The sequence below is a fragment of the Vanacampus margaritifer genome, chromosome 10 (assembly GCF_051991255.1).
Source record: "Vanacampus margaritifer isolate UIUO_Vmar chromosome 10, RoL_Vmar_1.0, whole genome shotgun sequence".
In the NCBI taxonomy this organism is placed as follows: domain Eukaryota; kingdom Metazoa; phylum Chordata; class Actinopteri; order Syngnathiformes; family Syngnathidae; genus Vanacampus; species Vanacampus margaritifer.
In genome coordinates this window covers 26,064,992-26,091,087 of record NC_135441.1, presented here as the reverse complement: position 1 = coordinate 26,091,087, position 26,096 = coordinate 26,064,992, and the positions used below count along the sequence as shown (strand labels likewise).

General features: G+C 43.3%; 2 protein-coding genes across 2 annotated transcripts; both read left to right on the top strand.

Annotated features, from left to right (window-relative positions):
• Nucleotides 1-956: 956 nt before the first annotated feature.
• On the top strand, nt 957-23,549 carry atg2a (autophagy related 2A). The gene is made up of 42 exons (XM_077578204.1): nt 957-1,531; nt 2,081-2,243; nt 3,069-3,218; nt 3,352-3,454; nt 4,856-5,000; nt 5,681-5,887; nt 6,286-6,385; nt 6,592-6,756; nt 6,922-7,064; nt 7,978-8,056; nt 8,258-8,507; nt 8,697-8,838; nt 9,013-9,111; nt 9,629-9,784; nt 9,862-10,135; nt 10,213-10,285; nt 11,181-11,355; nt 11,441-11,583; nt 11,740-11,861; nt 12,594-12,754; nt 12,832-12,964; nt 13,198-13,382; nt 13,459-13,539; nt 14,254-14,360; nt 14,476-14,568; nt 14,649-14,719; nt 15,040-15,116; nt 15,385-15,555; nt 15,628-15,754; nt 15,836-16,065; nt 17,027-17,256; nt 17,982-18,117; nt 18,341-18,562; nt 18,634-18,735; nt 19,459-19,543; nt 19,758-19,911; nt 20,027-20,096; nt 20,181-20,263; nt 20,464-20,585; nt 20,669-20,823; nt 21,127-21,285; nt 22,182-23,549. Exons 1-42 carry the CDS (start codon nt 1,361-1,363, stop codon nt 22,416-22,418), a joined length of 6,051 nt encoding a protein of 2,016 aa, XP_077434330.1. The 5' UTR covers nt 957-1,360; the 3' UTR covers nt 22,419-23,549.
• A 365-nt stretch (nt 23,550-23,914) lies between these two features.
• trmt112 (tRNA methyltransferase activator subunit 11-2) lies at nt 23,915-25,984 on the top strand. The gene is made up of 4 exons (XM_077578210.1): nt 23,915-24,131; nt 24,783-24,884; nt 24,961-25,053; nt 25,694-25,984. Exons 1-4 carry the CDS (start codon nt 24,057-24,059, stop codon nt 25,793-25,795), a joined length of 372 nt encoding a protein of 123 aa, XP_077434336.1. The 5' UTR covers nt 23,915-24,056; the 3' UTR covers nt 25,796-25,984.
• Nucleotides 25,985-26,096: the final 112 nt, after the last annotated feature.

Here is a 26,096-nt window from a genome sequence, read left to right as displayed (position 1 = left end):
ATAGGGCCCAACCCGCAGATTGGAAACCCCTGTCTAAAACATAATACTGTACTCTTTATCACACATCTATAATTGGCAGATTGTTATGACTGAGTATTACATAAACTTTACCTCCCCCATATATAATCCCCCTCCCACATACAAAGGCATTGGGTTCCTCTATTGAGGCTCGTCCCCTGGCGTTCTACACCACTCAGCACTGAGTCACCAAATCCCAGATTACACTGCAATCCACATCCTACCTGGAATACAATCGATGGGGTGTCATGGTGATCATAATCTCATTTAAGGTGGCTGCTGCTCATTCTGTTGTTGAAGCGGGTTCGTCTGAATTCTGCTATTTATTTGTATAAAATATGACATAAAATCATGCTGTTTTGTATTATTATTAGCAGGGTTTATAGTGTTTATTAATTATGATAGAAAATCAGTGATGTGGTGGTGTGTTGAGAGGAGACAATTTAGAGTCGCAATCTGTGAAGCAGACAATCTGTGAAGCAGACATTTGTTTGGCACAACTTTATTCAAACAACAGTGTACAATACATGTTGAAAGATAGACATTGTATACCACAAATGACAAAAACGCAGAACACCTGCAGGGAGCGTATAAAGGATACAGAAGCTAAAATTTAAATAAAAACAATTATAACAAGAAAGAGACAGTATAAAGTCAGATAAATAAAATATAACGTTTACAGTAGTTGTATGTTTTTACAACGTATGCCTACAGGTAGATAATGGAGAAAATAACTTAATGCAAATATTTATTTATTTATTCATTCATTCATTTATTTATTTATCAATTTATTTGAAACTACAAAATATGTGAGATTGTTCTATGTTATGCGGTATGTTAAATAAAGTTCTTTATTTTTTTAATTGCCCTTACAAAGATGGCGTCGCTCGTCTGTTTACGCTTCCCGTTTCCGGGTCGCGTCACGATTACGCAGACGACTTCGCCATACCGTCAGTTGGCGTGTGATAACAATAAACAACCCCAGAAACAAGAGAAAGAAACCAAGCACCAGGACCTGTCGCTCCATTGCGAGCCAAAACACGTCGAAAACATGAGCCGACACGGCGACGAACCGGCGGCCTAAGCGAGCGAGTCGTAGTCTCGGGGTGGGGGGGAGTCTCGTCGCGTACAAAGGATATATTTTCTTCTCCTCGAGTTTTTATGTCGAGCCTGGGAAAAGTGGAGTTACCCCTTCCTTAGCCCCCCCACAGCTAGCTGTGGCTCATTCCTGCTTCTGCACCCTCTCGCGTTCGCCTGTTATGCAGTTTCCCGAGGACTGCGGTCGTACTCGTTCTCCTCCGCCGCCTCTTCTCGCTCCCTCTCCCCCGCTCTCGCTGGGCCCATGTCTCGCTGGCTCTTCCCCTGGTCGGGCTCCATCAAGAAGCGGGCCTGTCGGTACCTCCTCCAGCACTACCTCGGCCACTTTTTGCAGGAGCGCCTGAGCTTGGAGCAACTGGGCTTGGACCTGTACAATGGCAGCGGGGTCATCAAGGAGATCAACCTCGACGTGTGGGTGAGTTTTTTTGGGGGAAATGTGGCCACCAGCTACCATCACGGCGTGCTGCGTGAGCGTGTTTTTCTTCTTCTTTCCCTACTCTGACTTGGCTGTTTCGCAACGCCACTGCCAGTGTTGAACAACAACAATCTCCAACGTCATGCTCTCGCAGTCGCAGTACAGCTCGCGTTTCTTCGAGGAAACACACTTGTGGGAAATGCTCATCACCATTGCTGACTTCTCTCTGAATTTCCGTCTATCTGGCTTGTCTTTCGAGTTAGGTGAATTTCTACTCAACGTGGCAACGCGAAAGTCATACACGTAAAGCTGTATTACCTTTTGTTGCCAAGTTGTGGAGACAATATATCTATATTTATCAATCTATTTAATTAAACTTCCAAAGATTCTATCTATCTATCTGATGCCAACAATAAAAAAAAAAAATCATAACCAAGCAATCTATATCCATCATCACAGGTTTTTTCTTTTCTCTTTTTAATGATGAGTCAACATTCCTCTCCATTTATGCATGTCACTCATTATGTCACATGCATGTCTTCTCTTTAGGCTGTTAATGAGCTTCTGGAGTCCCTGGGCGCTCCCCTGGAGATAGTGGACGGCTTTGTGAGCGGCATCACAGTGACCATCCCCTGGCAAGCTCTGCTCACTGACCACTGCACCTTAGAAGTGTCGGGTCTCCAGATAACATGCAGGCCCAAGTACCGTATCGGTGAGTCCAAAAAGGCAGACTTATTATGCATGTTTTCACAATTTAAAATGGCCAAAATACCCTAATGTAGCTCTGCTTACCATTTTGGCTTTGACATGATGGCAGGTGTGACAAACAGTGTAGTCTGGCCATTGCTTGAAAGTGGCTCTGGACCGTGGCTAAGCCTATCTGATCATGTCTTGGGCATGCACAAAAAACTCAGTAGTGGTGATTATGTAAATTTGCCCCACAGTGGCGTGAGCCGCGTGACGTGAATGGCATGAACACAAACATTTTGGTTTACAGATAATTCAATTTCAAATAAATGCACTGGAAGTACACATGAAGTGAAGACTCTTTGTAACTTCCACTAACAACCCAGGATAAACCTAGCTCCTCCCCAAAATAAAAAAGGTTTGACGTGCATCTGTATCGGTTCGGTGCGCACTGTATTGAACTATACGTACCCCTTCCAATGTGCTCACGTACACCTGGTCTGGAAACAGCATGCTAACTAGTGCGCCGGAAATTCTGTGAATTACTTTCAAATAACAGGAAATATCATGTTCGCTGCCTAAATGTTGCTTTGAGCAAAGAGAAAATGATGGAAATTATGTCAAACCGTCCTTGCGTCTTTTATCATTAGGGACATAGAGGTAAGTAAAAAAAATATATATATATTTTTTTAAATTAATTAATATTTTGCAATTTAATACAATGGAATCAAAGAAATATCCAACTGTGACACTAATGTAATGGAAATATATTATATTATATTATGTTATGTTATATTCACTTTATAGCGTTTTAATTTTATATTTAAAACATTATAACGTTTGTGCACAGGTGGCGGCTGGGACTCGCAAAGCTGGTCATCCAGCATGACCTCCAGCATGCAGCTGGCCCAGGAGTGCCTGAAGGACCCGCCAGAGGCGTCCGAGGAGCCGCCGGCCCCGCTGGAGGGGCTGGAGATGTTTGCACAAACCATAGAGACGGGTGGGTTTCAAGTGTGGAAGCGCCGTTACCGCCCTCCCCCATCTAACAACACACACACGACTGTTCATCATGTTTGTTTGTTTGTGTATGCGTGTGCGTGCGTGTGTGTGTGTGTGTGTGCTTGCGTGCGCAGTCCTTCGTCGTATTAAAGTCACCCTCCTGGACACCATCGTACGCATTGAGCACCAACCCCCGGACCTGGAAACAGGCGTTGCCTTAGAGGTGCACATCAAACGGTAAACTGCACTCATGTATTGTTTGTAGGATTTGCGCCTTCCTTCATGATGTCAGCAATTGTGAAGCTGTTTTTTTAAATATTCATTAATCGTCATTTACAGGCATACAGATTATATAATGTTTTTCTTTTGTTACAATTTGGACGGTCATCATTGCGTGTCTTCACTGATTGGCTGTGAGAAGTCATGTGGTTCTGCGGCCATGTAGTGAGGCGTGCCGCATCCGTTCGGTTCGAGTCATCTCACGAAATGAGAATATTATTGTGCTAGAATATTGCGTTAGACGTTCAATACAAAAAGTGTAATGTAGATTAGATTAATAACACACAGTGTAAACGTCATTGTTTTTATTTTGTAAGATTTTGATGATTCTAGGTTTCAGATACCAAAAAAAAACCCAAATTCATCATCCCAAGAAATCTCAATATTACCTAATAACTAGAAGCAATTCAAATTATTTATAATATACAAATGGAATAGGAATTGGGTCTTTTTTGTATGACAAAATTAGTATTTTTTTCCTTTAGTTGTTTTGCGTGACTCATTTATTATTATTATTGTTACGAGAACAAAAGCGCATCCGTTTAATGCGATTTAAAGTCCTTCACTCGTTTTGAATGTCACGGCCGCCGGCTGCACTTGCTCAGAAAGGGAAACAGTAAACACAATTGCAACGTGGCACACAAATTCAAATGAGGCCTCGCCAAAACAAACAAAGCTGTTGCACGCTCAACAAGTCGCTCTCTTTTTTTTTCTTTTTCTTTTTTACTTTTCTTTTTTGCTGTATGTATGCCCAAATATGGCTGCCACTTGTTTGCGCCTCATCTCCGCGTGTGTGGTAAAACATTTAACAGCACAGCCTGATAGAGAGAATATTTGCAAATAGGGCTTGTACTTTGCTAAGGTTGTGAGGCGCAACGGTGTTCAAAGGTGGAAACTATGGCGAAAGTGCCTCTTGACTGACAAATTACCCTCCACGATTCCACACTTTGTTAGTCTAACATTCTTGAGTTTGAACTGAAAACATCTTATTGTGTTTCCAAAAATCGAAAACAGTACAAAAGTGAGTATTATATATTTGAACAAACCCTTCTTTGACTCTTTTTTTTGTAGCTCTGGCATGTTGACAAAGTCCTTCAGGCTCCCTGTATGAATACACAATCAGTCAGCAGAGATCGCAACCGCTGTATTTTCGATTTTCCGTCCATGAATCCATTTTCTGCAAGCTTGTCCTCATTAGGGTCAAGGATGAGCTCGAGCCTCTCCCTGGACTGGTCGCCAGTCAATCACAGGGCTCATACAGACAAACGAGCACCCACACTCACCCGAGACCCTGGACATGATTGGCGGCGCTTCCGATGGACAAACTGCAGCTATGATGTTGTTGATGATCTTTTCCAGGTTGGAGTACTTTGACGAGGCGGTGCGCGACCCGTCCAGCCAGACTGCCGTGCCTGTCGACATCCACCAGCCGCCCGCCTTCCTGCACAAGATCCTCCAGCTGAGCGCTGTGCAGCTCCTCTACGACAGCATTGGCACGCAGCAGGTAGCCGCCATAGTTGCCGTTTTTTTTATTTTATTTTATTGGATTGCTTTTTATTCATGACCCAAAAAGTTAGGATTGGACAGAACTCCTCGGGGAACATGAGAAAAATTCAAATTTGTAAAGGAAACCTTTGTGAGATCTCACAATTTTTTTGAGGTGATGGTTTGGGTCAGGGGACTTTTTTTTTTCTTCCTTGTTGCCTTAGAGACTCCATAGGGCTGGACAAATAATTCAAAAGCATATTTAACAATTAATATAACTCCATTGCAGTTTAAAAAAAATAATTGGAAAAAAAAACTTTTAAAAATAAAGAAATATGTCTTAAAAAAACCAGATCTTTTTAATTTGGGATTTGTTAATTTTTTTACTGAAACAAGTAGTTTTGCTGCATCCATAGTTCAAATTGCTATTGTGCGTTTTTTTTTGGTGATACAAATATTTGCTCTAATTTTATTTTTATTACCACATTAGTATAGCTTAGTAATAGACTGTTTCGTTTCCATCTAGCACATTATGTGTTTGCTTTAAAACTTCAAAAAGGGTTGCGTAAACCAATTTGATTTATTTTTAGATAATTGTGAAACAACGTCAGAAGTCCTTCATTTTACTTTTTCACTGAGATGAACAATCACACAACCCTGGCAGAGGTAACAGTCATTGCTGTCCCCCCCCCCCTCAAGGAAGTTCCCGAGGAGCGAAAGCCAGAATCAGCCACCGCCAGCGAGAAAGATGAGGAAGAAGAGGAAAGTGACGATGGCGAGCAGGCGGAAGAAAAAGCGAAGCCCCTGAAGGTTCCCCCGTCTCAGCCTCTGCTCATAGGCAGCTGCTCCGGTTTCATCGAGACAACGGTCAAGATCAAGCAGAACGATATGCTGCCCGGACCAAAGGTGTGCGCGTATATGTCTTTGTTGTGCGTTAGTGAAGCGTTTCCCAGCATTTTTTGAGCCATATTTGAGAAATCTCGCAGCGCACCGCCAGTTAAAAATGAGCCACTGAGATTTAAAGTGAGCTAACTCCAATTTTTTTCATTTTTATTAAGTTCAGTGAAGAAAAAAACTGCGAAAATGATTTATTTCAAATGAATGTAGTTCCAATTTGAACAAATAGGGGGCAGGCCATAACTGCACTCAGTACTCCCGATTCATCAATGCACAGTAATTAATCTCAGCGAAACCTGCAGCGAAAAGTGACAAAAATTGAATAAGGGATTGGGAATCAATCACTTTAGTGCAATACATGATGTTGTTTTCCTCGCACATTAACACTCGTCATTTCTGCCGACCAGTTTGAGTTGGATGGGAAGGTGGGCTGTGTCCACATGCTGTTGTCTCCGGCTCAGATAACTCACCTGACTGACCTGCTGGCAGCTCTTTGCATAGAAACAGGTATTGGCTTCATCTCACTATTTAGGCTGAATTTACACAGCAGATTGCAACAATCTCTTTTTTTTTTTCTATTTTGACTATTTCTTGATCTGATCAACGTGGCTGTGTTTACACTGACAACACAAGTGACAACTTGCATATGCCCATGTTCAAATTGCACGCATTTCACCTGCGCCACTTTTGGCACGTTGCTCTCTTCCCTCTAGAGTCCGAGACCAAGCTCGGTGGCGCGTGCAGCCGGCCGCTGGACTCGGACGACCTGCGCATGATCGAAGAAGACCTCAGCAAGCAGTTGGTCTCCAGTCCCAGAGACGAGGACTGGGATGCCGAGTGCGACCTGGAGCCTTATGTCACCACTCTGGAAAACGGAGGTGCGGGATATTGACATTACTGCTTGATTAATAAGCAAATGTGGGAGTAAGATGTGCAAGTCATAAGTCAGTCGCCCACCTGTATTAATCGGACTGATAAGTTCAAAGCCTGCTACCGCAAAATAGCATTTTGGCCTCGTGATGTTAAGTTGTGTGTCTTTGCAGAAATGTTTTATTCCATGGGCCCCGCGGGGATGAGCAGCAGCATGACGTCGGTCCGCTCGGGCAGCGAGCAGTCAGACAGCGATATGGACTCGTCCACGCACAGTCTGGCTAGCCTCACTCAGCCTGGAGCACTGACCGCTCAGGTACAGGTCATGTGGGGAGTAGAGATCCTGGCGTTGACGTCAGGCGTCCCAAAATGGCCATTTTGGCAGCATAGAAAACACGTCTGCCAGTTTGAGTAAACGGCAAACGCCACACTTTAACAATGATTGACAGCTGTTGTGCCACAACAAGAAGAGGCAAAAAAGAAAAAGAAAAAAAAGATCAAGCATGCTCCAGGCTACCGAAAGAGGAACCAATGCGTAGCCGATGTTGCTCTTTGTACATAGTGGCTAAATCGGCAGATGCTAACTGTTACCACATGCGAAATATGGGGGAAATAATTTGATTCGTTCATTTGTGCTGCTACGGTTTATTAGATAAAGTTGAATTTAATAACTGACCAACACAATAAAGAAGACTTTTTACGGTACAAATGACGGCGGCCGCGGACGATTAAGCAGCTGCTAAATTGCTAACGTACATAAATAACAATGGAACACTTGCGTCAAACTGCCAACTTCGATAGCATTTTGACCACACATAAAGGGGAAATAAATCCGGATTGTACAAACTTGTAAAGCCTTTGTGTGATCAGATTTGAAAGGTCGCCAAGGCGAAAAAAAACAAACCATCCTGACACTTCATCGGCAATCCAACATGTCTGTTTCGCGCATGTATATCATGTGCTTTTCATCACAATGACTGTCATTGCTCTTGGGCGGAAAGTTGACAACCGTTAGCATTAGCCCTTCACGCTATTGTAGCCCGTTAACGCTGCGCCAATACTTTCCTGCCTCAGAGGGGCGTGTTCAGAGAAATAGTCACGTGACGTCAGGATCTCTATTGGCTGCCGAAATGCCAATAAACCACTAAGACACTTGAGCGTCTTATACGCATGATACTCACCTGCACAAATAGCTATTAGCAGTCAGTTATTTTTTTTTTGCGTTCTAGGGCCTCATGAATTGTCCCAGACGTTACCCAGTAGCAGGTTGTCTCTCCAGTCTACCACATGCCAGCCATCGAATCAGAGGTAACGTCAACTGCACTGAAAAGTACTCACACAGTAAAGATACTTGGATTAAAAATAGTACAGAGCCTGTTATGACAAAGTAACAAGTACAAGTAGCAATTATCTGATTTAAAATATATGGCAATAAAGTAAAAAGTTGTCAGAAAAATAAATACTCAGATGAAGCCACCCAAGTACACGATTCCCCGTCTGTCCGTGTAGGTCGCTCTCAAAGTGGCAACGCCGGACAGCTGAAGGCCGACGCCTTGCTGCGTCTGACTCTGGGCGGCCTCACCCTAACCATGCTGCAGGAGGACCCGCCCACCAAGCCGGAGGGAGCCTCCTCATTGGCTCAGATGTCCCAGGTGTTCTTCCAAGAGCTCTCCTCCTTCAAGGACAGCATGTTCGGCGAGAGAGACTTTCACCACTTGAGGGGCGGCTTCGCCAAGGCCTGCCCTCACTCGCACCTCAGGTAGGAAAGCATGAGCGTATCCATACTGCAGATTTTTTAACGATATAAAAGTTTTTGTGTGATCGAATCTATATTGTGCATTTTTGTTTGTTGCCGGTGGGTCTGGAAAGTATCCCCTGTTATGAACAGGGTTTCACTGTATTAGGATTCTGGCCATTTGCGTGGTCTGAACTGACCGTCTCCCCTCAGAGTGACGGGGGCAGCGGTGCAGGTTTCCTGCGAGATGCGCAGCGGTAGACGCCACAGTCGAGCGGTGACCTCCGACGTCTCCTTCAGCAGGCTAGAAATGTTGGAGTGCCTCTGGGAGAACGAAAAGCCACAGTACAGCGAGGTAAAAGAACACACAAAAAAAAATACACAAGATCAAAGTGGTTATTTCGCAGGTATGTCAGACAGCAAGTTGCATTTCCTAGAAAAAGTCACGATGCTGCAAATGTGACAATAGAAATGTAAATTTAAGGCAAGCATAAAGCTATAATAGACATTTTATACATATGTTTTGTAGTTGCTCCAGTTCCAGAAAGCCAGCATGTTCACAGTGGGAGTCGCAGCAAGACCGTGTGCCCAGCTACACTACAGCCTCACTGAGAAGCACCTGAGGAAGGTATTCAGACATGCACGCACACACCAGTACAGATATGTATCTTTGTTCATCCATCTATGCCAGTGACAGGCTGAACAGTTAAAGGTTCTTCCACTAGATGGCAGTAGGTACAATTAATCCCTGTATTTTGCCCATTGCTATTCATACAACAGAATAAAATCTGGGTGTTCAACTAAACAGGGGATAAATGAATTTGTGAGTAAATTCAGACAAAGTCATTATGCACAGTTTGAACATTAACATTGTGCTCGAATGTTACAAGTAAAAAAGAAATAAAAATAAAGGATTTGATGAAATATATTGCACATAAAAGTCAAATGAAAATTAAGTTGAAAAAATCTTCCAAAACTAACAATTCCAAAAGATAATGTAAATTCAAATCTATTGTACTTAAAAAATAAATTCAACTAAACTGTATTTAACAATTTTTCTATTGCAAAATGTAGGCCTTCGGAAACACACACTAGTCGTACATTGGAAGGAACATGTTCGAGCATATTTTGTTAAATGCTTGCAGGGTAAACAGCGGGTGGTTCGGCGTGACAGCGTGGTGCGAGTGGAGCTGGAAGATGTCAGCGCCGAGTTAGACCTGGACATCCTCACTCGGCTGCGGAACCTGAGCAACGCCTTCGGCCACCGTCCTGCAGAACCGCCTGGACCCGACAACCTGCAGGTGGGATCACACCCACATTGATTCCGCCCGTGTGACCGTAATTCCTCTTTTGACTTGATTTTGTCGTTCTCCTTCAGACGCAAAGCAGCGAACTGTACTCCTCCTTCTCCCTCCTCGCCCCGCACGCCGTCCTCAAACTTCGTTTCCCCATTCCGGACCTGCAGCCCCTCGCTGAGCGCCAGCCCGCAAGCCAGAGGGCGGTGAGGGAGGAAATGCTGGTGTTGGATCTGACCGAGCTGGAGCTCAGGCACCAAGAAGCGCCGGACCTCCAGAGCGGGCAGCCCAACCAGGGTCCGCTCTCGGCCCCCTGCCTCACCCAGCTGCTTGAAGCCTCCTTTACTGATCTGCATGGTAATGAATTCATCACTGCTCTCACCGGCCACAACATTAGGTACAAATGCACATACTTTCAGTCTTTTTGTCCCCAGGGTCGTACGAGGGCTGGGAGGGAGGCTCTTTCCCCTGCATCAGAGTAAAGAAGAGCCATGACTCTCTGCCCAGGTGAGTGGTCATCCTCGGGCATGCGCGGTGGATTGTTTGGTGTGTTGCTAATGGCGGATGGCAAGCAGGTGTTTGACCAGTCTGGAGAATAAAGGTTTGAAAGGACTACAAACGTCGTGTTTATTAAGTAGTCAACCATTAGAAAACATTTTCAAACTAATATTGCTTAGGCTCTGGAGCATGCAGCTCTTTAGTTCCTCTCCTGTAATTCCCTGTGGATGTCGAAAAAGATTAGTAGAAATTAATATATACATTTTCACATATTTATTTGTTTTGTTTGTTGTATTTCAAATTCATTAATGATTTAGATTAAAAAAAGAAGAAAAATAAAATATTCCAAAAAGTGTCAAAATGTTTAAGTTGTCAGAAAAAGATGAAAAAGTTTTTTTTAAAATTATCATAATATGTCCAGAAAATTGCCAAATATGTCAGATATTTTAGAAAAGGCAGAAAAGTATGAAAAATTACGCACAAAAAATCCCAAAACTAAAGAGGAAAAGGTAGAAGAAAATGAATATCAAAATATTGGATGTTTCATATTTTTTTGTCCTTGGTGGTGGAGCTTTAATTAGCTCTTTGGCCCCGTGTACTAAGTACAGTATTAGACTAACACTAACACACTGTTCCCTTCATCACAACAGTTTTGCGGCTACATACACCTTTTTGGTTATTTATCTGGCCTGAAATGGCTCTTTTGACAGGAAAGGTTGCCGACCCCTGGCTTAGGTTCATAAACGAAGCTGTCTGTTGTCAGTGTATATAAGTTTTTGCAAAGCAAAAATATCAATGACGTCTCAGCAACTAGTCAACTCGCCGCCAAACGTAGTGTTTTCCCCTATTTTCCGAGTCATTCCTGTTAATTATCGAGTCTTAGCTTCAACTGTTTATTTGTTAGGCTATCAGTACGAGTGCGTGGAGGTGAGACGCAGGGACCGGCAGCGGGTCTGGCCGGCTTGAACCTGGGCCTCGCCCGAGACCTGGGGGCCGCCTTCTTCGAAAGCCACTGCGAGCTCAACGACAAAAGCAGCTCCCCGTTCTCCTCCAACCGCACCATGTTTGAGACGGAGGAGGTGCGCCACCCCACAATGAACTTACCCGTGAAACATTCCAATCCGACACGATCCCTGACCAGCTCCTTCACCCCTGATTCTGTAGATGGTGATCCCTGCCGACCCTGAGGAGATGAGTCAGTTTCAGGCCCAGTGCGTGGCTCAATGTCAGTGTGCTGTGGATGTTCGATTTCCGCTGGCCTACATTCTTCTGCCCAGCAAGCAGGCTTTCCAAAGCATCTACAACAGGTACCATGACTACCATGTGGCCTATGACAAATAGGAGTTTCTGTGCTAAACTATGCTAAGCTAAGCTATGACTTTTTTTTTTCATGTCAATGTTGTACTTGCTTGCGTTATCTTTAATCGCTACCAACATTAGTAAGACTGAACCTCTTTGCGCAGGATCAATAATGACCTGTTGATGTGGGAGCCGCCTCCGCCCGCCCCCTCCTCAGCCCACAGCCCCATGCACGGTCACCAACAGCACGACGACTTCCAACTCTGCAAGTCGGCTTTTCGACTCGGTGAGTTGCATTTTGAGAATATTTCAAGATGAAACATACATTCCTCGGCCACAACATTATTTACATGTGTGCTGTGCCATCTTGAGATTGTGTAAAACCGACCATGCTCAAGTAGTTTGGTCAGAATACAAAATTTCTCACTTAACTCATGCAAACCCAAAAAAACGTGTAAACACGTTTTTAATACTTTGTCCTTCACTCCCAAAAACGTATTTATATGTTTTTTATGGGGTGTTTTTTATGCAAGAGTAAACAGAAGGCTTTGATGCAGCTTCTGACATTCTGATGGCTTAAAGCAATGGTAGTTATTACAAAAAAAGAGTATAAGAGATCAGCCAGGGCCATGTTGCAACAAGCTCTTTTTGACAGTGTTTTCAACAGGAATGTGAATGATGATGAAACTTAGCTATATTCTAATGCTAATTGTTGCAAAACTGAAACAGATAAAATATACTTTTTCCTGATGAAAGAAGAGACTCTAATCTTTCTTTTGGTAGGTTCCATGTTTTTATAGCAATAGAACACAATATTCCGTGGGCCTTGCAAAATCAGTCAAAATCCAGTAAAACAGCCGGGAGTGAAGGTGGTTGCTTCAGTGAAAATAGCTGGGAGTGAATGAGTTAATGAATTGAGTCATTGGTGTAAAATGGACTTTTGTAGCGCAGTAGTGAGCAGGTTCATAGTCCCGTCAGACTTATATGTGCATTCTACTGTCTCCTCCTGGTGCTAAAGACTCCGACTCTGAGGAGGATGAGCCTCAGTTCTACTTGGCCAATGAGCCAACAGGAAGGACAAAGTCGGCGCTCCAGCATAACCCCAACCACAACCTCAGCCTCCTCTCACTCACAGTCGTCATTGGCAAGGGTCGCCTTCAAGCCAGGACGGACAAGAAGGCAAGTCGCTGAAAAGCTTTACGCATGAAATAAAATACGTCACTAAATGTCCAATTTAATTGATGAAATGAACACAGGAGGATCAAAGTCAGGGAGAAATTGTGCTCGACCTGGAAGGAGGGAAGATGTTCAGTGTAGCACAGCACCAAAATGACCCAAATCTCAGTTTCTTGTGTCTAGAAAGCCAACGAGTGGAGCTCTACCATAAAGGTACGCACACATTTTATTCATCATTAGAAATGTTAATAACAAGACTCTAAATCAGCAGTTCTCAATTTTTTGGGCTCTTTGGGTCCCTTTCAGGGAAGATTTTTTTCCAAGGATCTCCTGACAATCCTTACACCAATCAAACGTGCACGCTTTAATGCCACAGTGTTAAACAAAATGGGTTCCTTTTAAATCATATAATGAAGAGGAATTCCATATTTTGTTTTTTTTTGCAGCTGTAGTGAAAGACACGGCTATTCCGCCACGGGTAGAAATGCCCAACTTCACTCCCCCAACGTACTTGAACCCAACAATCTACCCCACCGAGGTGAGAGTCAGTAGCGTGAGCGGCAAGGAGGCGGAGCCACAGATGTTGTCCACGGCCATCAAAATCACTCTGGACCCGCAGAGGAAGGTCAAGGTGCGTCTTCACAGTAATAATTAGCATCCACTTGCTGGAGCGCTGAAATGAAAAATGTCTCTTTGTGTCCTGCTAGGAATTCCTTGTCGCCCTTCGACTTCAGGGCGCCACCATGCGGCATTACGTGACGCAGACCAATCACAGCTGGCATGAGCAGGTGACCCTGTTGAATTGGACTGTTAGAATCGTAGTCATTCTCCGCTGTGTTGAAATCCACCTATTGCATTCTTTTCTAATTTTTACATATAGAAATTCCTAGAAAATATTGAGAAATGTGAATTTGAAAAACAAGAGGTGTATGTCATGGGGGAGGCCCAGCGCTACTATCCAACACTGATTTTGAGCACATTGGTCACATGACCTAGAAGCTATTGAGCTAAAATGCACATTTTTATGTATACATATTTATAGAAATATTGAAAAATGTGAAATTGAAAAACAAGAGGTGTATGTCATGGGGGAGGCCCAGCAATACTATCCCACACCAATGTGAGTCCACAGGTCACATGACCTGGAAGCTATTAAGCAGAAATGCTCATTTTTACGTATCATAGAAAATATTGAGAAATGTGAAATTGAAAAACAAAAGAGGCGTATCTCGTGGGAGGCCCAGCACTGCTATCTAACACAGATTTTGAGCACATTGGTCACGTGACCTAGAAGCGATTGAGCTAAAAGGCAAATTTTGATGTATAAATATTCATAGAAAATATTGGGAAATGTGAATTTGAAAAACAAGGGGCGCATCATCTCATGTGGCACAATTTTGAGTCCACATGTCAGTTTAAATGTGATTATAGTGTGTGTTGTAAGGCTTAAAAAGGCAATAAAATTGTGTAGTGGGGAATATTTAGTCCTGTTTGCGTTCCAGTTGGTTGACTTCCTGGACGTCATCGACGAGCCAATTCTGGGCTACACTGCACCCGCCGTCATCACCGTCCTCCACACGCACTTGGCTACATGTGCAGTTGACTACCGGTAATCACTGTGACTTTTCATCCCGCTAAAGTCCTGATGCATATTGAATCCCCCTGTATAGGAATTGCACAATTGGACCTGCAGTTTTGAATCCTTGTTGCTCTCCATCTGCCAGGCCGTTGTATCTGCCGTTGCGAATGTTGCTCACAGCAGAGTCCTTCTCTCTGTCCAGTAATATCATTGTCGACACAGCCACCTTCCACCTCAGGTAAAACATGGCCTCTGTTGTCCGAGCATGGCATCGCAGTCCACACTTGTTGTGAAGTTTTCATTGATCATCTGGTTTAGATTCATCTTGGATGACTCCGCCCTCTACCTCTCCGACAAATGTGATGGCGACGTAGTGGACCTGAGGAAGGGTGCGTCACACAATACAATATTCACAGCACTTCATTAAAAAAAAAAATATATATATATTTTTTTTGCAGCCTGATTCCAAGATGTTGAGAAAATAAATCCCTTCCAACAAGGAAAAAGTTTGCTTTTTTATTTTGGGAAATGTGTTAAAAATCAAAACTATATTTTATACATTTGCAACAAATCTAAATCAATTTCTGGATAAGATTGCGACGGAATGTGAAAAAAGAAGCGCTGTGAATACTTACATTAAAATTAGCAGCATCCCTTAAGGACCCCTGACATTGAAACCATTTTTTATTTTTAACTTTGTGTTACACAGACTACATTTGTGTTCTGGACATTGACCTGCTGGAGCTCGCCATCACCACGTGGAAAGGCAGCAACACAGGCAAGCTGGTGAGCACCTCTCAACTCAAGACATACTTCGTTTTCCCCCCACTTAGTCATTTAGCTTCAAATTAGATCGCATACTGTATAATCTACTAGCAGTAATGCAGTGGTTCTCTAAATAGTTTTCAAGGAATTATAATGTATCATTTTTAAAAAAAGGTGCTTCCTTACAAATGGGGACCAATACAATAAATAATAAACCAATGACTTGATCTTTAGGCCAAAGATATGATTTGAATTGCTCCTCTAATCCCCATCGTTCACTCTTCTCCAGGCTCAGCCTCTGTTCGAGCTCCGCTGCTCCAACAACGTAGTTCACGTCCACGCGTGCGCCGATTCCTGCGCCGCGTTGGTCAACATGCTGCAGTACCTCGTCTCCCAGGGTGACCTGCATCCGCCGCCTCGACACACCTCGCCCACGGAAATAGCCGGCCAGAAGCTGCCAGTAAGGCTTGCTTGTTTTTGCTGACAACAAATAATGGTGGAGAAAAGTTATGAGATGTTATTTTGTCTTTAGTTGTCTGAGAGCCCCGCGTTTGTGCTCCCCTGCCCTGCTGCTGAAACCGCTGAGATCAACCAGTGTGATCTGACTGATGCCTTAATAGACACAGACAAGAGCCACCAGGAAGAGAGGATCGATCCAGGTTGTGCAGAGCTATTTCATGGCGTCACTGTTTAGCATCCAGATGCTAACGGAGCCACGGGATTGTGCGTCTTTCGCGCAGGATCGCCCTCCATGCCGAGAGGCTCGCCCGTCTCGGTCTACCTGTTCCCCGGCGAGGCCTCCAGGCGCGACCTCTCCGTGCTGGAGGAGGAGGAGGACTCCGAGCTGGACGGTGTTATCGCCACGGCGACCGAGGCGCAGGCAGACATGATGATGGATGAGGAAAGCTCCGAGGCCTCCACTGACAACGATGACTTTTGCATCCTAGAGGCTCCCGGCATGGGCATTGCTGTGAGTCTCGGAGGCAATGATCGACTCACTGTAGAACCGTATTATCTTAGGCCCCGTTTCCACCAACCACTACAGTTAGATGTCATGTACAATTTTTAACTCTTTGACTGACAGACGTTTTCAGAAACGGGATGTCGCCAGTGCCAGCCGATTTAAGCATTTTGACTGATCTTTCAAGGTCCACAGAAAATTATGTGTTTGGACTATGGAAACACACATACTACCAAATGAAAGATTGGACTCTCATCTTTCATCAGAAAAAAGTTTGTTTCTACCTTATTCCGTTTTTCAGTAATCAACAATAGAAAATGGTTAGTTTCACCTCTGTTTTGAAACAAACGTCTTTTAACGTCTTTGGCACTCCTCCATAGGATTTTACTAAACGTTATTTAACGTTTTTGGCAGTCAAAGAGTTAAAAGGGAAGTCAACATCACAAAAAATTATTGACATTTGACAATAATATGTTCTATGCAGCCTCACTCGTCTAAATATATTTATATTGTGTTCATGGAATATGAGTTAAGCAGCTAAATCCAGCAGTTTTTATCAATGTCAGAAGGCGGCCATTTTGCCACTTGCTGTTGACTGAAGATGACATCACAGTTGCTCAGGTCTCCGGTAACAACCAATCACAGCTCAGCTTCAGAAAACCGGCATGCTGTGATTGGTCATTGCCTGAGCCTCGAACAACTGTAATGTCATCTTTCGTTGACACCAAGTGGCAAAATGGCCGCCCCCTGAGATGGATAAAAGCGGCTGGATTTTGCTTCACAACTCGTATTCCACAAATGTAATATTCATCCCAACGCCACACATGACATATTATTGTCAAGAAATGTTTGTGGTTGACGTCCACTTTAACAAATCAGACCCCTCAAAAATTGAACCAGGCATGTTTGTTTGCATAGCACCATTTCCAAACATGGCAAAGACAGAGATGTCATTGGTGTCGCCCCGCAGCCCAGAGACGGAGAGCCCGTGGTGACGGTGTTGGTGGAGGGTCCCATCCACGTGAAGGACAGCCACTTCTCCCGGCCGCGGGGAAGCTCCGACCTGCTGCGCGCTCCGAGCCACTTTCCCGTGCCCCAAAGCCGAGTGGTGCTGCGGGAGATCTCTGTGGTGTGGCATCTGTACGGCGGCAAGGACTTTGGTGCGAAGCCCTCGTCTATACACGGCCAGCATGCAAATAGGTAAGATCGGAAGGTAGGCAGTGTTGTGAGAGTGACATTTCTGTTTGTCGATGAGAGATCAACAGAAATAAAGTATCAAAAGAAATGGCTGCTACTTTATTGTGAGAGCTGCTATGGCCGAAACTGACGTCCACGTACTGATTCGCTGATACACGTCACCACGCTAGGCCTAAAGTCACAGATACGACCACGAGGAAGGACAAAAATAATACCTGCCTCTCACATTGACATTTCGTATTGTTTTTGTTGACTAATGCAAAATCAATTTAATCTAATTAATCAATGTTGTAATCAGTACAATTCTTGAATGAAACCAATGCTTGATACAACGGTAGTTATTACAAAAACGGCCAGCAGGTTGCAGCAGAGTATAAGAGATCAACCAGGGCCATTTTGAAAAATAGCTCATTTACTCACAATTCTAAATAGATTTGTGAACAATGATGAAACTTAGTTGTATTCTAATGCTAATTGCTGTAAAACGGAAACGGATAGAAATATACTTTTTATCCTGATGAAAGAAGAGACGCTAAATCAGTCAAAATCCAGTAAAACGGCCAGGAGTGAAGGGGGTTGCTTCAGTGAAAATAGCTGGGAGTGAATGAGTTAATTTAAAAATATTTAACATTTAAATACAATCTTAACAACAACAAAAATGAACACACAGATCTTGTATAGTTCGATTCATCATTAGCTTCCTTTCTATACCTTTCTTCTACCACCAGGGGTCGTTCCGTCCCATCTGGCGTCCGAAACTCGCCATCTCGCTCCGCCGGTTCCTCTCGTCCCCAGAACTCGTGGAGGTGGGCTGGAGGCAGCGGCCGTCAGCACGGCCTCCTCATGGAGATCCAACTCACCAAGGTGTGTGTGTATTGCACGGCCAAATGTTTTTGGACCATTTCAGAGATTTGCCAGTAGGGAAGATGATAAGCAAGTTTATCGTAGGTTAAGTGGACACTATTCAGATTTGTTTCCCTTCAGTGGGGCAATTTGAATATATGTCAACATAAGATTGGAAACATGCACTTGGACCTGCATTATAAATCCAGCGGAGGTAACCTGACATCCATCCTGTTGCCGTTAGGTGTCTTTCCAGCACGAGTCGTACCCGGTGGCGGCGGCGGGACAAGAAGGTGATTCCTCGGCGCCCGCCGGGGTGGGTCCGGGAGGGGAGCAGCCCATCTCCAGGCAGGTTTTCATCGTCCAGGAGCTGGAGGTCCGCGACCGCCTGGCCTCCTCGCAAATCAACAAGTTCCTGTACCTGTACACGAGCGAGAGCATGCCCCGAAGAGCCCACTCCAACATGGTGAGGAACGAGACCCTTTCTCATGTCTCCGTCTCCAGGATGGCATCTAAAGATTTTGGGCTTTCTATCAGTTGACCATAAAGGCCCTGCAAGTATGCCCCGAGTCCGGTCTTGGCGGTCCAGAGTGTTGCCTTCGAGTCAGCCTGTTGCCACTCAGACTTAACATTGATCAGGTACCGCTACAGGCTAACTTGTTTCTGTACAAACACTTTTGGAGTTTATGAAACAATGTTTCAAAGGGTTGTAACCTGATGTCGGCTTTTCCATAGCCTTTTATTGTTGCATTTTGAGTTCTGATACAATTTTTTTTTTAAAACACAGCATTTCTGTTACAGCTTCATTAAATTCAAGGGCCCCACTTGCATGAACGGCAGTATATTTGATTTTTCTTTAATTTTACGAATATAACTCCCAAAAACGTTTCATATTCAAGTGACAACTTTATGACATCAAAGAATGTAGTTTCGGGGCTCCTGGTCAACTTAAATCCTGCTCTGTCAAAACTTGAATGCTCAAATTCTTGCATTAATCTCAAAGGCAAATATGCTTGATCTTTTTTGTTTGTTTGTTTTTAATATTTTTTACCAGGTAGTTTTGGTCTTAAGATTGCTAATAAGATCTGATTACTGGTTAGAGTCAATTTAGTCTAAGACGTAATTCCACTGGGGTGTTTAGTCGAAATAAATATGCGCACAAATACACTTTTATGGTTATTCATTCATATGGCTATATGAGTTTAAAGAAAAGAAAAAAACTCAATTCATTACTTTTCTTAATTTGTTGAGACTCATTTATTTTTATTTTGTATGTTTGTTTGTTTTTTCAATTTTGCTTCCAACCTTTTCATTTATGCAAATCTAAAACAAGCCTTGTCGTTTTGTCCGTCTGCTGTCCAGGATGCGTTGTTCTTCTTGAAGGATTTTTTCAGCAATCTCGCCTGTTCTGTGAACCCGTACCTTCCTGTGGACCCTGCATCTGAAGGTACGCTCCATCCAGCCAGTGCAATTTAAAAAAAATAAATAAATTATTTGATTGATTTAAAAGTGGACAGTGCAATTTAATAAAACATATAGAAATTCACGAGTTAAAAAAGCCAGGATTAGCCAGAAGGCTATTTTCCATGATGTTAAAAAAAAAAAAAAAAAAGCAATGAAATACAACAATATAAGTTTGCGTGCGTTATTTGTTCCTGCAGTGAAAGCGGACGCCTCCCAGAAAACGTCGGAAGAGGCGGAGGCAGGCGGCGCTCTGGGATTGGATCTCGCCGCTTCAGTAGAAACGACTCACAGCGAGCAGAGTTCCTCCTCGGCCGGCTCCACCTCCTCCTCCGAGCAGCCAATCTACATCCGGTATTAAAAAGCGCAGTCTCGATCCGCGGCCAACTTTTACCCGAAAGACCTGCATCATCATCATCATCATCGTCATCATCGTCGTAATGCCGCTTCTCGCTCATGTGTCCCTCAGCGAGTTCCGTTTCACCTCCGAAGTGCCTATCTGGCTGGACTATCACGGCAAACACGTGGTCATCGAACAGGTATTTCCGCACACTCGCTTTCAATTTTGACCGTCCCAAGTATTGCAAAAACTCTCACGGTAAACCCAGCTTGCACTTTCACAGGGAACCTTCGCAGGGATTCTCATCGGTTTGGCTCAGTTGAATTGTTCCGAGCTGAAGCTGAAGAGGCTCTGCTGTCGACACGGGTACATTTGCATCGTTTATATTTGAGCGCAACGCGACAAATCTTATAGTCCAAATGGTCATTTGTTTAGAGGGATGTGCATTTGTATGTATGGAGTTTTACAAAAAATCACATTTTTAGTTGTGAATTGGGCTTTAGAACACGTGAATTGTAAATATTCTCAATGGTGTCGATAACCATGCCCCGCCCCCTCCCGTTCAGCCTGCTGGGTGTGGACAAAGTGATCCAGTACGCCGTCACTGAATGGCTGACCGACATCAGGAAAAATCAGCTGCCGGGCCTTCTGGGCGGCGTCGGCCCCATGCACTCTGTTGTCCAGCTGTGTGAGTGCACACTTTCGCCGAAAGATGGATTTTAAATCATGTACGTGTCTTCTCAACAACAACAAAAATAATTCCCCTCCCAGTCCACGGGGTGAGAGATCTTTTCTGGCTGCCCATCGAGCAGTACAGGAAAGACGGGCGGATTATCCGAGGTCTCCAGAGAGGGGCGGCGTCTTTCGGCACGTCCACGGCGTCGGCGGCGTTGGAGCTCAGCAACAGGCTGGTGCAGGCCATTCAGGTACATGAGCAGCGCACACACCTGGGACTGGTCGCCAGCCGATCCCGGGGCACATACACGCTCAGACTTTCAGCACGGGACCTCTCGACGGCAGACGTCCTCGCCACAACAACACATGTTGTCCATATTATAGTTGATCACAAGGCAAACGAACCCCACCTTGTCCTTTATGTTGCCTACTTTAACCGCGGCCATTTGCAAACCACATATGATGACCACAATCTGGCATATGTTTCCACTCTTCCTCTGGGATCAATAAAGTTGCGTCTTTTGAAGTCAGCCGCGGCACTCCCAATTTTGCAGGCCACCGCCGAGACGGTGTACGACATCCTGTCTCCGACGCCTCCCTTGAACCGCTACGCCATCACCGAGGGCCGGGCCCCTTCCAGTCGGCCGCGTCGCGCCGCCCAGCCCGCCGACCTCCGAGAGGGCGTCGCCAAGGCGTACGACACCGTCAGAGAGGTGAGTAGGACGATATGGGGCAGTTCGCCATGATGTCACGCGTATAGTACGTTCAAAAAATATTTTGAAATGCTCCTTTTAGGGATGGGCAATAAATCAAATTAATCGTCATTTTAACTCGTTCCAACCCAAAAACGTGTAAATACGTTTTGTTTAATAATTTTTATGCAAGAGCATACAGAAGGCTTTGATGCAGCTTCTGACATGTCTTTTTGACAGTGTTTTCAACAATAATGTGAATAATGATAAAACTTAGCTATATTTTAATGCTAATTGCTGCTAAACGGAAACAGATACATGTATACTTTTTTTTTCCTGATGAAAAAAGAAACTCTAATCTTTCTTTTGTTAGTATTTTCCACGTTTTTATACCAATAGAACACAATATTCTGTGGGCCTTGCAAAATCCAGTATAACAGCTTCAGTGGAAAAGGGCTGGGAGTTAAAAATGGAATCGTTGAAAATTTGCTAAATCGTGAAATCGAATTTTGTCTTCTGGATTATTAAAAGCTGTTGTTCTTATGATTTGTTACATCCAAATGTGAGTTGTCATTTTGCACAAGTAGCAAAATTCTGGATGGGTGTCATTTTTTTTTATTGTAATTAATCACATGACTTGTTGGTAGCTATTTAAGCGCCATTTATGAATGTTAAGTTTATGTTAAAACTGATTTTGAATCTGAGTACATGATTGTTTTCTGTTTTTGCACAGGAATTGTTTAAAACAAATGAAACCTTTCAATATTTTTTGGGTTGGGTTTATTAGATTAAAATAGATTAAAATTGTAATCGCTCTGAATGACGGGGAAAAAATCGTTTTTTGGGCCGTATCACTCAGCCCGAGGTCCATTACTAGGTTTGTTCTCATAGCGACATCTGCTGGTTTCCCTCTCCAGGGTGTGATTGACACAGCTCAGACCCTTTGCGATGTAGCATCCCGCGGGCACGAACAGAAAGGTCTTCCCGGCGCGGTGGGCGGCGTCCTGCGGCAGATCCCGCCCACCGTGGTGCGCCCGCTCATCGTGGCCTCGGAAGCCACCTCCAATCTGCTGGGCGGCATGCGCAACCAGATCAAACCGGATGCAAGGAAGGAGGACTTTTTAAAGTGGCGCACGGAGGACTGCCAAGAATGATGGTGTTTTGTGTGTGTGTCTGTATATGTGTATGTGTGTGAGAATATGAAATCAGGGAGTGAAAGTTGGGTTCAAATGTTTTTTGTTTTTTTTTGCATTTAAGACTATAGGCTAACAATCGTTAGTGTGTCATCCAATGCAAAACAAAAAACAAAAAGGCAATGACTAACACCTACTGTGACGCCCATTGTTGTGTATGTGGGTTGCAGCATCATTGGCTGACGTATGCAGCAGGAACTCTGTGAGTTTCACCTCCCCTCAGTATTACGCTCATGGTCACATTCTCCTCACCGTTTGATTTAGTGTGCAAACATATCGCCATCATGGTCCCTTCTTTTGATTTCTAGTTCAGTGGCATTTCAGTTCAAAGAGCACAGGGAAAAGAAATGGGAGACAAAACCCACAAGAACATGAGTGATGAGACACTATATGTCGCCTCCACTTTTTTTTTTTTTTTGCTTTGACATCGTGTGCCATAAAGTGAGCAGTATGCCCCCTTTTTTTTATGTTGCCTTGCTTAATTCTGCACCCTTCAAACTGAAAAGCTCACCTTTATTTTGCCTGACTGAATAGAAACACATGACGCCTCTAAATCTAGCTGTAAAACTTCACAAAAAAAACGAAAGAAATCACACCACACTACCAAGTGACGCATCTCCGTTGTCGTCATGTGCATCACTTTCATCACAAAATGTTTTCGATGCGATTTGGAGACGACAAAGATCTTTATCTATTTCCCCTTTTTTTCTAAATAGTTGTTCCTTCATCTTATGTTTTGTATGTTTTTCTTCCATTTAATTCAGTGTATGTTATTGATTTTTAAACTAAGCAATGATGCGATGTGAATGTAGTAACCACTGAGGATATGGAGTTTGTGGTTGTTTAAAAAAAAAAAACATTTTACATTTTTATCTTTTTGTTATGATGTACCTAAGAGTGTGTTTGCGTGCATGGTAGCAAAAGAGTGACAGAGGGTGTGTGCTTGTGTGCGCGCCTGATGCATGTCTGTGAGGGTGGTTGGCTTGTGACGAGGGTATGCTTGTAATTGCTCTATCATCAACAGTATGGATGACCTGTATAGTACAAAAACAATGCGTATATAAAAAAATGATAATTAATTAATTAACTACATTCTGTCTCAGTGTCTTGGCATGCCTCGCCTGCGAGGTGGATTGATTTTCTCGACAAAGGAGTAATGTTCATCAACAGATTTGTAGACATTATTTGAGAGAAGTAGGCCTTTTGTTCTACTGGATGCATGAGTTCAGCTCGTGAAAAATAGATGAAAAGTTGTGTTTATGTTTTATATATTTATAGAAGTCAAATGAAACAATACAGTTCGTAACCTTAATGTGACATATTTGTTATGTTTGTTTTAATGGAAATAACGTTGTTTTTTTTAACAAGCTTGTAGTTCAAATGATTTGTTGAATGATATTCAAAATCGATTAATGTTTATCTTTTTATTATTTTCTTCTTAGACGGAACATCTATGCAAGCAAACGTTTCCGGGAAACGTTTAAGCGACGCAACTTCCGGTTCACATGTTCTCTGACGCTATTCTGTGACGTACAAGATTTATCCAACGTTTATAAAATATAATATTAAAGTGTATATATCTATTTGGTTTGAGTTAACATGAAGCTTCTTACGCATAACATGTTGACTTCTCACGTCAAGGGCGTCACCAATGGATACCCGCTGCTCATCAAGGTAAAAATAAGCAACCGTAAAGCGAAAGCGGGGCTAACAGCATTTGTTTTATTTGCTAATGTAATGGAAACGCGATAGTAAAGACGTTAACCGAGGTGAAGTTAGTTTAAAGTTGGACATTCGCGACACATCCGGAGTCCAGCCATAAATATTTTAGTGTGCAGAAGTTACGATTAAATCTGCACTATAATTCTACATTGATTTTATAAGTCACATGACCTGAAAGCTATTGAGCTAAAATGAAAAGAAAAAAAACAATTATGTATAAATAAATCATATAAATTGCCGAGAAATGGTATTGAAAAAAGAATAAGATATATCTCATGCGGCAGGCAGGCACAGACCGACAAAAGTAGCTTTATAAATGCAGCAGTACTAAATATTTGATCAACTTACACAATAGCAGACACATGTTACACACTGCTTATAGGCATTATATTCTTTATCATGTGCTAAAATCAGCTAAGATTCTTGCAGTTTGCAACAATGTAATATGTACTAGTGGAAGAGTTTTGCACTGTTGATCTCTAACAGCAGCACAGGTGTCCCTTCTCCAGAAACCCTACTACATGTATTTGTATATAAGCCATTAGAATGCCAATTTTCCATGCATATGTCCCCTTATTAAGTGCTCATCTTTTCCATTTGCAGGCAACGGAGGTGAAGGTGAACGAGGTGGACTTTAACGCTCAATTCGTCAGCCGCATGATCCCCAAACTGGAGTGGAGCGCTCTACTCCAAGCTGCGGACGAGGTGACCACAAGTCAGGAATTGGACCGTATGGCATCAAAACAACTCACGTAATTTGAGCTAATGTTTGCATCCGTAGTTGGGTCAGCGACAAGACCTGCCCAGTGAACTGGTGGCCGACTTCGAGAAGAACGAGGAGTTTCTCAAGAAGGTGCACAGAGCTCTCTTGGAGGTGTGTATTATTACTCGTCTGTTGTGTGCGATTGCTAACGTGTAAGCTCTGAATTGTACGTGTATACACTGGTTTTATAAGATTATTATTATTATTCAGATTGGATTCGACAAAGTGGGACAGTCGGTGAAGATGCCTCTTTAGTTTATTTTAGATTCAAAGACAGATTTTATTGGTTTAAGACTGAGCAATAATTTTTGTTTGTGCATTTATGCATTGATTTACATGGTTAATTTGTTTTTGGGCCACTTGTATCTCAAATTGTCATTCCCCAATGAAATTCTGGTGCACGCCTAAGCCACTAGGGTGCACGATAATACAAAAATACAAATATATGTTTGCCGCCATTTGTATATTGTTACTGTTATAAATATTGAAATATGCTAATATAATGATTAGGCAAAAATGACAAACTTTGTTTTTGCTGCCCAAAGATTTGAGTGTGAATTTGAGCTATTCACTGTGGATTTTTTGAAGTGGCTTGTGTGAGTTTATGGGCAGATCTGCCACATCCAATATGGCGGTCGCACTGACACACCGCAAGCCGCTTTATGTCCTTTCCTATAGATCCTGTTGATGCCATATTGAGATCTGGCGACCTCTAGTGGCTGCAGTGCAATTGACGCGCATGTTTCCACAGGTGGAGGTGATGGAGGGCTGTCTGCAGTGTCCCGAGTCAGGACGACAGTTCCCCATCTCCAAAGGGATCCCCAACATGCTGCTCAATGAAGACGAGGTGTAGACACACATAGACACAAAAGGAGGTTGGACTGTGGGTTGGCTTGTTGCCAAGAAATGATCGGCTCATTAACTTGTTCTTTTTGCCAGCAAAATGGCCCCCAAATGGAGGTTGAAACCCATATTCTTTTATCTGTATTTATTTTTGTAAGCATTTTTTCCCCTTTTCAATAAACCCTAGATTCCCTTGACAGCCAGAAGTGCACTTTGGGTTTTGTGGCCAATGAGGATTGACTTTATTATAGCTGTGAGTGAATGTAGACGTGCGTGTGCGTGTGAGTGTGACTGATTGATTATGAGAGAGT

Coding starts and splice junctions, on each gene's coding strand:
- trmt112 (XM_077578210.1), top strand. CDS start 24,057: ATGAAGCTTCTTACGCATAACATGTTGACTTCTCACGTCAAGGGCGTC. Junction 24,132..24,782: donor GATACCCGCTGCTCATCAAG/GTAAAAATAAGC, acceptor TTCCATTTGCAG/GCAACGGAGGTGAAGGTGAA. Junction 24,885..24,960: donor TACTCCAAGCTGCGGACGAG/GTGACCACAAGT, acceptor TTGCATCCGTAG/TTGGGTCAGCGACAAGACCT.
- atg2a (XM_077578204.1), top strand. CDS start 1,361: ATGTCTCGCTGGCTCTTCCCCTGGTCGGGCTCCATCAAGAAGCGGGCC. Junction 5,001..5,680: donor ACAGCATTGGCACGCAGCAG/GTAGCCGCCATA, acceptor CCCCCCCTCAAG/GAAGTTCCCGAGGAGCGAAA. Junction 11,584..11,739: donor TTCCAAAGCATCTACAACAG/GTACCATGACTA, acceptor CTCTTTGCGCAG/GATCAATAATGACCTGTTGA.